Raw genomic sequence first — 15,660 nt, 5'->3', positions numbered from 1 at the left:
AAGAGCTTTAAGCTGACTAAATACCCCTTTTAGAGGGAAAAAATTGAGTGCTCCTTTAAGTCTATTTCTTGAATCTGATTTTGAGAAGGAAGAGTTGATGCTCATTGAGGGCTTATTGTATGTCAGCCCCATTGTAAACATGTTGTGTATGTTAACTCATTTCATACTTTAAATAGGCCCACGAGATAGACATTGGATTAACCCCATTTTACAAAATGAGAAAAAGGCTGAGAAAGGTTAAGAGGTTTGCAGGGCCCTCTACAAGCCACAGCAGTATCTCCCAGTCTAGCCTCTTTACTATTGTATTGTACTGTTCCCAAGTGGGTTTTCCCAGTGAGCGTGTAGTATAGTCTTTGACAATGGTTGAGAGAGAATATCTTATGTCATTGGAGGTTCATTTACCCCCTTCTTTCTTTTTCTCATATTTTACATCCAAGCTGTTAGGAAATCCTGTGACTCTGTTTTCAAAGTAAATAAAAAATCTGATCACTTCTCTCTACCAACTTCCTCCACTACCACACTGGTCCAGCTTTCATCAGTTTGCTTGATTATTGTGATTCTTTAAGTTTTGACAAGCACAAAAAGTCACAGAACAACAAGAATCACAAAATGGAAAAAATTCAATCCCCAAACCTTCCTCATATCCCTTTCGGTTAGTCCTTCTATCACATTCCCTACTATCTGCTGACAAGTGTCTGGCAATCACTGATCTGATCTATCACCATAGATTTGCCTTTTCTAGAATTCATTTTGTTTATATGGCATCATACAATATGTATCCTTTTGCATATGGCTTATTTCACTTCGCAGATGCTTTTAAAATCTGCTTATGTTGTTGGATGTCTCACTCAGTTTCTTCTGATTTCACAGAAATATTCCATTGCATAAAGATACCACACTCTGTTTTATCCACTCACCAGTTGATGGACATGTCGGTTGTTTTTAGTTTTTGTCAATTTTGAATAAAGGTGCTATGAAAATTGCAGTGCAAGTCTTTCTGTGGACATATTTTTCATTTCAGTTGGTTAAGTACCTAGGAGTTTGTCATAAGTACATTGTAAAGTTTTTAAGAAAACTGCCTAATTTCTAAAGTGGTTGCATCATTTTGAATTCCCATTAACAATGTTTGAGAGTTCCAGTTGCTTCACAGCCTTTATAATGTTTGATAGTGTCAGTCTTTTTAAATTCAGTCTTGTAGTAGATGTGTGTCGTTAATCTCATTATGATTTTAATTTGCATTTTCCCAATAAATTACAGTGTTGTGTTTCTTTTTATGCATTTATTTGCCATCATATATATTTATGATGAATTTTCTATTCAGATCTTTTGGCTGTTTTTTAATTAGCTTGATTGTTATTTTACTTTTGAGTTATTATATAATTTATGTACTTTAGATACAAGGTTTTTAAATCAGATATATCTTTTGCATATATTTTCTCCTAGTCTGTGGCTTGTCCTTTTATATTTTGAATTTTGGTGAAGTGCAGTTTTCAATTTTTTAAATGTACCTTTGGCACCTTATCAAAGAAATCTTTGTTAAGAGGTAAATATTCCGCAGATTGATCTATGGGTTTCATTGAAATCTGGATCTGTACCCCAATAGGTTCTTTGGTAGACATTGAAAAGCTGGTCCTAAAATATTCATGCAAGTGCAAAGGGCATAGAATAACAAAAATAATTTTGAGTAAGAACAAAGTTAAAAGTCTTAGATTACCTGAAGTCAAGATTTACCATAAAGCTAGAGTAATCAAAATAGTGTTGTGTTTGTGTAAGAATAACACAGAAGTGAATGGAGTATAATAGACTCCAGAAATAGCACATACACACATTCCATTGATTGTAGACAGAAGTGCCAGGGTAAAAGGAAAAGCTAATCTATTCAACAAAAAGTGCTGAGCAATTAGATATCCATAGATGAAAAAGAAAAAAAAAAAAAGAAACTAAGTTCTTAGCTCATAACACACAAATGACCTCAAAGTGGGTCCTAGATCTACAGGTAAAAATAAAACTATAAACTTCTTGGGAAAAAACCAAAACAAAACAAAACAAAACAGGGGCAAAAACAATGTGTCCATAATTTAGGCCAAAGCAGAGGTTGGCAAACCATGGCCAGTAGGCAAAATGTGGCCTAATTTTTTTTTCCCCTAAATAAAGTTTATTGAAACTGAATCATGCTCATCTGTTTCCATATTGCCTATGACTTTCATGCCATAGGGACTAAGTTGAGTAGTTGCAAAGGAGATCATTTGGACTATAATGTTTAAAATATTTACAATCTGGAGTTTCATAGGGAAAGTTTGCTGGACTCTGGGCCAGAATATTGTTTGTTTGTTTGTTTCTATTAACATATAATGTATTATTTGTTTCAGGGGTAGGGGTCTGTGAATCATCAGTCTTACACAACTCACAACACTCACCATAGCGCAGACCCTCCCTAGTGTCCATAATCCAGCTACCCTATCCCTCCCCTCCCACCCCCCAGCAACCCTCAGTTTGTTTCCTGGGATTAGGAGTTTCTTATGGTTTGTCTCCCTCCTGGTTCCCATCTTGTTTCATTTTTTCCCTCCCTGCCCTCCATGACCACCCACCCTGCGCCTCTCAAATTCCTCATATCAGAGAGATCATATGATAATTGTCTTTCTCTGATGAACTTACTTCGCTTAGCATAATACCCTCTAGTTCCATCCACATTGTTGAAATGGCAGGATTTGGGGGGTTTTGGTGGCTGCATAGTATTCCATTGTGTGTGTGTGTATGTATGTATGTATGTATCTTCTTTATCCACTCATCTGTTGATGGACATCTAGGTTCTTTCCATAGTTTGGCTATTGTGGACATTGCTGCAGGGCCAGAATATTTTAAGTGGAAGTCCATAACACTTGGAGAAACCATCTGAGTGCTTATAAAATCCTACGTGGTTCTTACCCTCCTCCAATCTCCTATCTCTGTGTCTGTCTGTTTGGTCTCCCCACCCCACCATGTAGCCCCTTGCTATCTCAGAGGTTCAAGCAAGCCTAGGGCTTTATCCATCCTAGCACACAGCTCTTGCTTAGGGCCTTTGCCCTAGAAATTCCTCACCAGAAATACTCTTTTTGCAGATATCTACCTGGCCCTTACCTACTCCAAGTCTCAGATCAAATATCACGATCTTAATTCAGCCTATATTTACCACCTTTTTACCTTTGTAACTCAAGCCTTCTCAGTTCCCCATGATCTGTTTAAAATCAGTTCTGTTTTTTCCCGATTCCCCCCATAGCATATATCATCTTCTAATGTTTATTTCAATTTGCTTGTTTATAATTTATGGGGTTTTTTTTTAGATTCTATTTGAGAGAGAAAGAGAGCACAGAGGGAGAGTGACAGGGAACAGACTCCCCGATGAGCAGAGAACCTGATGTGGGGCTCTATCCCCAAATGCTAAGATTATGACCTGAGCCTAAGGCAGATGCCTAACCCGCTGAACAACCCAGGTGCCCCTCAGTTTGCTTGTTTAAGTCATTCTCTAGCTTGGTCTTCCAGAAGCTAAACTCCACAATTGCAGGAATTGTTATCTGCTTTATCACTAAGTGCTTTAGCACTATGAGAAATTTTTCATGTTAGGTATGCTTCTTACATATTTCAGCATATTTAACATTTATGAAGACATTTACCTAATCAAAACCTTGTCAGCTTTGATAGAAAAATATTATCCCTCTGTATAATTATTAGGCTGAATAATGGTTACCATCTACTACGTGTTTACTAAGAGGTTAGATGTAAAGACCCACATTATCTTATTATTCAATTCTCAGAGTAACCTAGAGTCACAAATTATTATCATAATATTACAGAAATGAAAATTAGGGTATGGGATACTTGGTAATTTCCTTATTGCTATATAACTTACTAAACTGAAGACAAAAGATTCAAACTGGATCTCCAGTCATGTGCTTGACAGTGATAGGTTCCATTCAGTGTTTCGTATTCCAGCTACACTAAGTTCTAGGCCATAATCTATAGATGCTGCATAAGAGAACAACCACCTGGATTTTAAAGTCGGATAGGAACAACATAATTCTTTCTAAAACTTGTGATAATTTAATCTTATTTGATATTCTGCAGTTTCTTTATACTGATATCTGGATTCAAATATTCATTAAAATATTCATTTTAATTCAAATATTAATTTTAATGGGTATACTAAGTTAATTATTAATACAGCAATTAATTATTAATTGGCATATTAAATATATAGGTCCAGCAATCCCTCTTCTAGAACCCTTTGAGGCCAGTTGTGGTTCAGTATACACAATGGTTTTTAAGAAATAAGACAATACAAATATGACTTATCAGTTCTATAAGGGTGATCTGGGGCAATTTTTGATATTTGACTTAATATATGTAAAGATGTAAAAAATTCAGAATTCAGTGACTATGCATAGTAAGTGGTTAACAAATATGACCAATATTATGTTAGAAAGGCCCCTGGGTGGCTCTGTCCTTTGGGCCTTCCATTGCCACAAGACCTGTGCTCAGGCTCCCTTAGGAGCTCCTCCAGGAGTCCTTCCCCTGCCCTCCCCCACCCCCCAACCAGACCCAACGGGGTATCTGCTTTTCTTCCTTGCCCTTTGTTCTTCCCCTCCTGCATGTGCTCTCTCAAATACATAAATCTTAAAAAAACAACAACAAAAAAAGAAATTCAGTTCTCTGTCAGAATTATAAAATAATTTAACTCTGTAATGTAGAGGTCAAGAGCGCCTAAAAGAGTAATCATTTAAAGCAATTTAGTTGCTTCATTTTGATTCACAAATAAAACATTCAATAGGCTGTAGAACTGAGAAGTTTTTCTAATTATTTAATCCTTGTCTGTATTAACATAATCTATTATTTATTTTCAGCCAAATTACCTTGGTATTTGATGTTTCAGCTAGATTAGTGACTTCTGGTCAGGACCAGAATAAACTCTTAAAAGTGGTTTCAGCATTTTAATGATTCAGAACATCCTAGATGCAGCAGAAACTGCCATCCTTTGATTCCGAAATGAACAAACTAAAATCAATGTAAACTATGTCAAAACCTTCTCAAAGTGATAGGAGTGATACCTGAGCGATGTTAATCAAGTGGTGTGATTAGTGAGTTGAGAGTGCAGTCTTCAAGGAGCTCTTATTTCACTCAGCCTTTAGCTTGTTTACCTCCCTTGCACCATTGTTTTGTCATCTGCCCTCACTTTCCCTGTTCCCATTGTAATGAAAATGTCTGCATAGCCAGGGGACCTTTGGAAAATGTTCCTGGGATATTTGGGCCCTCTGTCCACTACTACCAACCCACATAGCTCCTGCTCACCTTTCATTTCTCTGCCTAAATATCAGTTCTGTCCACAGTCTGTCACAACACCAGAGTCTGCATTATGGGCCTCTCTTAGTATACTGCACAGATGTCAGTCCTCCCATTTGTTAAACATTAGGCACAGAATGTTTTGATTGGCTGTTTACTTGTCTGTCTTGCCTAGATTATAAGAGAGCCATTTCTACCTTTTTCCATATTGTTTTTCCAAGGCTTAACAATCTTGGCACAGGGTAGTCATGATTTGCTAAGTCAATAAACCTCTCAAAGTTTCTCTTATGTGAAAAAAAGACAATGCAGCTACTCTATAGAATTGTGATAATAAAATAAGATACTTAGTATGAATGGGAGTGTGTATCATAATGCTTAGCAGGTAATAGACTTTCAATAAATGTTAATGAAATACAAAATCTGCATTTTTTTCCAGTTACAGTATAACAGTTTTTTAATTTTGTCATAGAATCAGTTAAACTATGTGTATTATATATACTAACATTTCTTTCTTTCTCTCTCTCTCTTTTTTTTTTTTTTTTGGTTGGTAAGTAAATTGTGAAGATAGTTCAAAATTTTTAGTAGGGTTGAGCAGCTCTGATTTTGAAACTTCTGAATAGATCAGTCTATTTTTTGAAAATATATTTCATTCAATAAAGCCTTAGAATGCACTCTGTGAAGCACATCTCCACTGAATTTTAAGTAAACATATTTTATAGAAAATTGAAGCCATACATTTCTGATTTGTTTATAGTTAAAATACAATTAACATTCTGCTTCAAGAAGTTTCTTAATAGTTAATTTATTATTATGTATTTGTTCAAAATATTCCTTTTCTTATGAGTTTGTGCTAAAACCACTGAGTGAATGTTTGATAAGAACAGGATATGTGCATAGTTTCCAGGTTTTTCCCCACAAATTACTTACGAAAGACAAAAGAAAGACAGTAACTTTCCAATAGAGAAACATAACAGACACAACCTTAACAAAGTGCTCAAAGATAACCTGGCCTTGGAACAAATCAATGTCATGTGCCTTTTGGTATAATGCACAGTGAAGGCCCCCAAATCACTATGGTTATATTTCTGCCAAAAAGGCACAATCTGAGTCTAATCATAAGGAAACAACAGACAAACCCAATTTGGGAGACATTCTACAAAATAACTGGCCTGTACTCTTCAAAAATGTCAAGGTCAAGAAACACAAAGAAAGGCTAAGAAACTCTTCTATATTGAAGGAAAGGAAAAGATTATGACAATTGTCATGTAATAAATATGTGAACCTGGATTGGATCCTCAACCCAGGGGACAGGGGAGGTAGTAGCCATAAAGGATATTACTGGGGAAATGGACAGAATTTGAAATAGAGATTGCCTATCAGATAATAGTTTTATCCAAGTTAAATTTGACAACTGTGTTGTGTTCATGTAAGTAAATATCCTTGTTCTAAGAAATAATCATTGAAATGTTCAGGAATTAAGGGATAGGATGTTTCTAGCTTATTTTCAAATGTAAGGAAGAATGACAGAGAAGGAGACACGGAGACAGATAAAGAGAGACAGAATCATGGAGCAAAGATGATAAAAATGTAAAGGGTATATGGGAATCTCTCATCCTATTCTTGTTACAACTTTTCCGTGAGTTTGTAATTATATCAAAATAAAATATTAACCAAAAAAAAGCCTCCCTCTGAAAAAAATTTCATGTGGCTTAGTGTTAGATATTCAAATATGATGGTTGAATGGTCAATTATTCATTGCTTACTTTGAAAAAAGTGAGTTTTCATTTGCTGAATAATTAAAAAACACCAACTCAGTGACCTAAAACAACAACAATTTATTATTTTATCTATAATCTTAAGGGCAGACTGAGTTCAGCTGGGAAGCTTTTCTTCATCACAGTGCATCAGATGAAGGTATTCTGGGCTGCTGACTTGCCATCCAGACTGAGGAAGACCCGAAAACTTTGGGGCCACATGAGCCATGGCCACAGTCACATTGTAAAGCACCAGAAGCACCCAGGAAGCCGGGGTAATGCTGGTGGTGGGATATATCACCATAGGATCAACTTAGATAAATATCCCCCAGGTTACTTTGTAAAAGTTAGTATGAGACATGACCACTTAAAGAGGAACCAGAGCTTCTGCCCAACTGTCAACTTTGATAAACTGAGGACCTTAATCAGTGAGCAGACATGGGTAAATGCCACCAAAAACAAGACTGGAGCTCCTTCTACCATTGATGTGGTGCGATCCAGCTACTATAAAGTTTTGGGAAAGAGAAAACTCCCAAAACAGCCTGCCATCATGAAGGCCAAATTCTTCAGTAGAAGAGCAGAGAAGAAGATTAAGGGTGTGAGGGTGGCACCTTCATTCTAGTAGCTTGAAGCCTCCTGTGGGGAGGTTCATTAAATGCTAACAAGTACTTTTCAAAAAAAAAAAAAAAGAGATGAAGGTCTTTGTTCTTCTGTGTTCAACTAAAAGCTCAGCAGTGGCAGGACTACACCCAATGGGTGGTCATTTCTTAGGGTTTCTCTTCATTCAATAGTTTAGCCTTAGCTACTTTATAATTAGAAGCTTCTTCCAAAAAGCCTGGGCTCAGAAGTTCTAGAATGGGTCCTCCACCAAATTCTATTGTTAGAACAAGTCACAATACAGCTCATCTTTGAATGGAGAGGAAATAGAATCTACTTTTTTTTTCCCAAAGATTTTATTTATTTATTTATTAATTTGAGAGAGAGTGCGCATGAGAGAAAGAGTGAGAGGGGAAAAGGTCAGAGGGAGAAGCAGACTCCCTGTGGAGCTGGGAGCCTGATGTGAGACTCTATCCTGGGACTCCAGGATCATGACCTGAACCGAAGGCAGTTGCTTAACCAACTGAGCCACCCAGGTGCCCTAGAATCTGCTCTTGACGTGAGGAGTGGTCTGTGCTTGAAGGGTTAGTTGGGAAGAATTGTTGGCAACCATATTGGCAGGCTATCTAGCACAGAGCCCAAATCAACTCATTTAGATGACTTGGAGTGTACTTATCTATGAGTATAATTTAGGAATATTGGCATTTGAGATATGTGTCAAAAGAATTTTAATTTGAACAGAAGTTAACAGAATTTATGTATGAATTTGGAACCATTGATTATAATTTTGGATTAGATGCAGTCTATTATAAATCATTTTTTCATTATAAAAGTGTCAGTGTTTGATGCATGGTAGAGAAGGATATAATGACTAGTTCAGTTTGGTGCCAGTGCCTTGACTTGTTCTAAACTACAGACTGACTTATTCATTGTTGCTCTTGCCTCATAGGTGTAAATATTGACACAAGTACAAAGGGACATAACGTACTAGGGGGCTCCAGACCCACACTCTTGAGAACTACTGACCTAAAGAAATAGTCACAACTTATGCACAAGTCATACACCAGGATTTACTGTACTATTTCTGATAATAACAAGACATTGTAAATAATTTAAATACTCTCTGATAGCAAATGGTTAAATAAAATACAACGTATTCATATTAAGGAATACTATGCAGTCATTAAAAAGAATGGATAGACTTTTATATACAGAAAACCCTCTAGAATATAGTGCTACTAGTAAAACATGGTCATATAATATTCAAAGTAGCCCATTTAAAAATAATCCAAATATATCTAGACACATATAGCAAGAGTTTCATGGGGGAGATAAAGTCATACCATGCATGCTATAAATATGTATTACAAACTTAGGTATATATACATACACACACTTTCAGATGCATACAAGGAGAGGGAAAATACTACACACTTAACAGTAGTGACATATGAAGAAAGAACTAGGGGGGTGGGATGTGGCTAACTTTTTACTCTGTATTTTTTTTTCCAAGATTAATTCATTTACTTAGAGAGAGAAAGAGAGAGAGAGAGAGCGCGCACTCACACAAGCAGGGGGAAGGGCAGAGGGAAAGAGAAACCCAAGAAGACTCTGTGCCCAGCACAGAGCCTGATGTATCGCTCAATCCCGCCACACTGAGATTATGATTTGAGCCCAAATCAAGAGTTGGATGCTTAACTGAGTGAGCTACCCAGGCACTCCTGTAAATTCTCCTATTATGCATCATAATCATGTATTACTTCCATTATCAAAAATTATAATAAGTAGAAAGTAAATGCTTACAAACTTTTATACAACCTATGAATTCATATACAGTTTACTGGAAAGAATTTTAAGAATGAAGTACTCTCACTGATAGCTCTTTTTCTTTATTCAAGAGTAGAAGATAGAAGAATTAGAATTTTAGTGAAGCTTGTACAGATAACCCCTTGTCACTCATGTATATGCCACTTGAATTGTACTTTTGCTTATTGTTTTGTTTTGTAGTGAATAAAATATTTCTTGTATTTTTTATTTTTTAATTATAATTTTTAGATTTTTGTATTTTTGAAATTCTTAGGATATGAAAGATGCATTGTGTATCTTGTGTTAGAGTTTACTAAAATATATAGAGAGTAAAATATGGAATGAATTTCAGGCTGATCTTCGTATAGTGGGTAAAATTCTTCATTGCTTATTTTGACTCAGGCAAGATACTGAGAAAGGTTGCAGCACATAAAAACCTAGAGATTCAGAGAGTATAAATGAAACAACTGTTCAAAACTATTTTATGTTATCTGTGAGAAGGCTTCACATATGTAAGAGAGAGTACATAAGATAGATTATAATTTCTTTTTGTGGGCTACTTGTAAGACTCTGTTTGTAGTATTATCACTAATTTCAGGCAATTTATTTACATTGCCAAATAAGATTTCAGTAAGTTTATTATTCATTTGGCATATATTTACTGTATGGCTACTGTGCACCAGACTCTCTTACTGGTGTTTAGGATATAGCAAAAACAAAACAAAGTTACTGAACTCATGGAGTATACAGAAGTGAACCAACATTCCTGCCCTCATAGCGTTCACATTTCAGAGGAGAGAGATAGAAAATAACACAAATAAACAAGAAAATATACATTAGGTGGTGATGAGTGATAAAGCAGAAAACATTAATTAGATGAGATCTTGCTGAGAAGTTTCCCTGAAAGACTTAATGAAGATTATGGGCTGGGGAATCCAGTTGGGTGGATGTCTGGAGTCTTCCAGACAGAAGAAAGAGGCAACAGCACGTATAAAAAGGCCTTGAAGTGGGAACATACTTACACCTTCCTTGTGGAATAAGGAGGTCAGTGTGGACAGAGAGGAGTCTGAGCATGCAAGCGTAGCACCAGAAGAGAGGGGAAGGAGGGGAACTTGAAGTGTAGAGATAAAGACTTGTTGAATTTGAGATTCATAGATGATATTTAAGTGGAGGTGATAAGTAGGTAGTATATATTTGAGGAATTATGTTACCCACAGAAGACATTTAAAGGCCTAAAACAGAGGGTGCCTGGGTGGCTCAGTCGGTAAAGCATCTACCTTCAGCTCAAGTCATGATCCCAGGGTTTTGGGATCAAGCCCCGCATCAGACTTCCTGCTGACTCTCCCTCTCCCCCGCCAACCCTGCTGCTGCTTTTGCTCGCACTCTCGCAGGTAAATAAACAAATAAATAAACAAAATCTTAAAAAAAATAATAAAATGAAGGCCTAAAACTGGATGAGATCACCAGGGAGGGTAGACCAAATAGAGAATGTTGGAGACCTGGTTCATGGGGGAGGGAACTGAGCACACACACAACTAATAAAAAGGACTCCCACCCATCACTTAAGACAACTCTTTAGGGGAATTTTCCCTCTCGCTTTAGAAAACTGAAAATATATTTTAAAGTTCGTCATATACATATCCAAAGAATGAGCAGTTCCATTTCTAATTATATTCAGAAGAAATGAGAACATTTTTTTCTCCAAAGACATAAGAAAAGACACAAGAATATTCATAGCAGTATTATTTATAACAGCCTTAAACCAGAAACTTCCCAGATGCCATTAACAGTAACAGTGGTGTTAGAGGTCAGCGGAGTGGTTTTGGGTGAGGGTGGATAATGTCTGGAAAGGGGCAAGTGGAATGCAAGTGACTTCAGGATCTATACATTTGTCTGCATCTAATACGTCAAAAAGGGATTTGCATTAAAAAATTGGTAAATGAATGGTTTTTGCTCTAAGAATACTTACTACTTCTTGTCAGTACATGTCCTAGAATTGACCTTTCCAAAGTTCATTCTTTCAACATATAGTTTAGTCCCTGCCTACTACATACTAGATACTACGGTAGGCACAGGGGATACAGAGATAAACAGAAAGTTTTAGTTTATCTTTCTTCATGCAGTTTACAGTATAGTTTATTTACTTTGAACAAAAGAATATTACTGTCACCATTTCCATGTAAGCTTTCACCAGAATTCATTGGTGGAATGCTCTGTGGTCCAATTTTTTTGTTTGTTCATTACTTTTAACTATTTCCTTGACCAGAAAGTCCCTGTATTTAGATAAAACTTTATATGTCAGAATTTCCTACTAGTCTCTAGAGGCTAGTGATGTCAAATTTACTGTTTCCAAAGTAAGATATTTAAATTTGATCATATCTAAGCTCTGTGAAAGGATTACATTTTACTGAGACTACATTTCTTCTGAGTTTTTTCCTTAATGAGTGAGTGATTTACGAAAATGCATGCTCTACATTTTCTTCCTTTAAGACTTATGTGAGACATTATCAGCTCCCCATATTTCTTTTGGAAGGACACAAAAGGGACATCATTATCTACTCCCCTATCTTTAAATGTGAGAAGCATGTGTCCAATTAAATCTAGTGCTTCCTCTTCATTGTTCTGTATGAATAATTAACCTTTCTAAGTGCTGACATCAGGAAGGTTTGAATCCTTCTTTCTTCCAAGGGAAAAATAAAATGAAGAACAGAACTGATGCTTCTTTGAAGTTTTCATTTTAATCATTTTGAAAGACGGTTAATAATAATAAAGTATGAGTGTTAAAATCCAACACGTTGATTCTGAAAAGTATTACTTTATTTATTCCTTGGTGATAATGATTTTATTATTAATGTGAGCTTCTCTAAAGTAATAATGTTCTCTAATGCAATCATTTAGAACAATATGGTCACCAATCTACTTTCATTAGTCACATGGGAACATTATAAATCAATTTATATGATCTTTGCAATTGAAACTTGCTGGATGCCAGCTGTGTCAATTTCTGTTAATTATCATCCTTTTAAACCTCATTCTTTCTGTAAGTAAGATATGCACTTTAGGACTTTTTTTTTTAATAGTTTAAATTGTTCTGCTCATCCTCCTACAGGTCTCCTACAAGGTTTTGCCCCTCTAAGTTGATTTATAATGTAACCTTGTAACAAGGAGAAGCATTAGTCGCCTGCTGTTTTAATAAATGGCTTGTCAGCTATTTTACAACTATGGCTATTTCTTTGACTAGAGAAATTTCTAGATAGCAGGTCTTTGAATTCCTAATTATTTTAAAGATTGGCTGGACATTGTCGATCATATCTATCTTATGTGCAAATAAATATTTGACTGCTGCAGAAAAATGACTTTGATCTGTTTTGATTTTGATTTTACATGTTTCAGGTTTGCCATGGACTTACTAGTCAATCTGGTGGGTTGAAAATGTAATGAAACTATCTCACATTTAATCTGTTAAAATACTACTTATCCTCTCTGATTTATTTACTCTGATTTATTTACTTATTTATTTATTTTGCAATGCAGAGTTTAACTGTCTTAAGAAGTCCATAAAATTGTGGAATGTGAATTCTTAGCTTCCCCAAATTTGATTTATAGTGATTCTTATTCTTATCCCAACACACACATTGAGTCTCTTCTTAAACTGAACATATCACATAGTTTCTCCTTGCTCCTCCTCCTTCATTTTTAGCTTCCGTTTCCCTTCCTGGTATCAACAGCCTACTCACTCTTCCAAACTGGAAACCTAAGGACCATTCCAGAAGTTTCTTCCTCCTCCCATGCATCACCATAGTCCTGATGATTTCACCTACACATTACCTTACTCATCTCTTTCTTCTTTATCCTTACAGTATTTGCCTTTTTTCAGGCTTTCTGTGTCTTTTCCAAATAGAGCTATCTTCTCAATCTGTTCTTCTCCCCTGCTTCACAGATGCTGACATCCACAAGTCACAACGATAGTGTTAGATATAACATGTAGATCTGAACGTATTGCTCTTCTGAATAAACTCTCTGATATTTAAGGAATGTATTCACCAGTAGTTTCCTTCTAGTTGGTAAAAATTTTAGTGTATTTCTCTCTTATTTATGCTTTATACTTTGCTACATTTCTTGAAAATATTCTCAGTTCTTAAAACAAAAGCAACTAAAAGGAAACAAAACAAAACCATCCTCAGTGACCTAGAACTCTCCCGTCAAAGGCTTAAGTTTCTACTTGTGAGAACTTAAAGCTCCTCAGCACAGTATGAAGATCTCGTTAGCCCAAGGCACCCATGCACGCCTCCAGTCTATTCTCTGGAACTTCTTGCCCAGCGTTTATTCCTGCCTGTGCTGTGCTGTTTCTGGCCTCCGTGCCTTTGCTCCTACTTTTTCCTCTGACTGCACTTCCACAAAGTGGCCTGTGTAATCTCTTCGAGTTGTAATAACATTCCACAGATTGGGTGGCTTAAACAACAGACATTTATTTTCTCACATTCTGGAGGTCTGAAATCCAAGATGAAGGTGTCAGCAGGTTTTGTTTTATTTTGTTTTGTCCCCACCCTTCCCTCAAGTTCTCTCTTGGCTTGTAGGTAGTTGCCTTCCGTCTGTGTCCTCACAAGGCCATTCATTCGTGGGCACCCATCCTCGGGGTCTCTACTGTGCATCCAGATTTTCTCTTTTTATAAAGACCGCAGTCTGACTGAATCAGGGCCCATCCTAAGTACCTCATTTTACCTGAGCCACATTGTAAAAGCTTTATCTCATATTCTGAGGTACTAGAGGTTCAAGCTTCAACTATGAATTTTGGCAAAGACACATTCAGTTCCATTTTCCATGGCATTTTGTGCTCACACTTCACCTTTCATTCTCAAAGCACTTTGCAAATGTGAATGTGTATCTTTATTATTTAGCCACTCTAGACACGTAGAATTTCCTCCAAAGCCAAGACCATGGTTTTTGAAATCGCGTCTCTAAGTCATTAGTAATAATAAAGCAATAATAACAATAAAACAGTAATTTATCTTTCTTACCTTTTACTGTGTTATCTTAACATGACTCATTTATCATATGTCAACACCATTAAATTAGAACAGACTTTCAGATCTAAAAAGGTCTTAGAATTATATTCTAGAAATAGAACTCTTTGAATTAACATCTTGCTATCTTGTCATTCACATGTCACTGGTTATAGCACTCAGAATATTTTGTGGTTCTCAGACCCTACTTGTAACAGATGTACCTAGTGGCCTCAAATATTACCCAGACTAAAGGTCCTCAAAGAGGCAGTGTATTTTCCTAACACTGCAAAACACCTACTGATGAACCTGAATTATATTTATAGACCAGGCAGAAGGACCATTTTGAAGGTCTCCACTAATGCAAATTAGGACAAGGGTATCATTAATTGAGCCCCATCCCTCACTTATTATTTCAGAAAGAAACTAAAAATCAAGAACTTGGTAAAAATTCATAAAATTATGAATACTCTTTGTATGTTATTTTCACTTTATCCAAAAATATCTGGCAACAAAGGAGCACTAATACTTATATTAGTGAATGAAAACTTCGGGGAAAACCTAGACCTAGAAGGATGCTGTCAATTCTAACTGAGGACACTTGTGGCTTTGCCAGAGGAACCAGAGGAAAGCCATGCTACTGAGAAAGGTCTCTGAATTGCCTTGTTCCTTTAATAACAGAAAATGTCTGTTGAGGCTGGCTGGTGTAAGGGAGAGAAGGTGAACTGGGCCTGGTAAATATCAGATCTACCCACTTTAAGCTGCCCTTGGAAAACCTTCAAATGTGTAAGTCACAGGGGTTCAAGTTTTAGAAAACAAATGAAACTACAAGATGCTGACCTTAAATATTTTAATCTTTAACACACTTACAAAAATACATATGCTCCTTAAGGAAACATAATTTATATCAACCACCTATAATGTGCTCTAAGATTATAAGAACCTGAAGGGGCAGGACCATGGTTTTGACACAGTACACCCACTAGAGGTCAGATTTATAATACACAGAATAACAAGATCTAACATTCATTTCTTAGGCACTTCAGCTCAGGACTTTTCTGCCTGTTGTCTCATTTAACGTTCACAGCATCTCTGGTAGGTATTATTCCTACTTAACAGATGACTGGAAGCTCAGAGACGTTATGTGTTTTACCCAAAGTCACACAGTCTCTTTGTGATGAAACTGA

The 15,660-nt window shown here is 36.3% G+C and overlaps 1 protein-coding gene across 1 annotated transcript; it reads left to right on the top strand.

The window, feature by feature from the left end:
- The first annotated feature begins 7,178 nt into the window (after nucleotides 1–7,178).
- On the top strand, nucleotides 7,179–7,756 carry LOC116581691 (60S ribosomal protein L27a-like). Its single transcript, XM_032328902.1, has one exon. It carries the CDS (start codon nucleotides 7,222–7,224, stop codon nucleotides 7,687–7,689), a length of 468 nt encoding a protein of 155 aa, XP_032184793.1. The 5' UTR covers nucleotides 7,179–7,221; the 3' UTR covers nucleotides 7,690–7,756.
- Nucleotides 7,757–15,660: the final 7,904 nt, after the last annotated feature.

This window comes from Mustela erminea, chromosome 21, assembly GCF_009829155.1.
Source record: "Mustela erminea isolate mMusErm1 chromosome 21, mMusErm1.Pri, whole genome shotgun sequence".
Taxonomy (NCBI): domain Eukaryota; kingdom Metazoa; phylum Chordata; class Mammalia; order Carnivora; family Mustelidae; genus Mustela; species Mustela erminea.
The sequence above is the reverse complement of the archived record's forward strand: the minus strand, read 5'-3'. Positions and strand labels throughout refer to the sequence as shown.

Excerpts from the sequence above, each read along its gene's own strand:
- LOC116581691 (XM_032328902.1), top strand. The coding sequence starts at position 7,222 with ATGAAGGTATTCTGGGCTGCTGACTTGCCATCCAGACTGAGGAAGACC.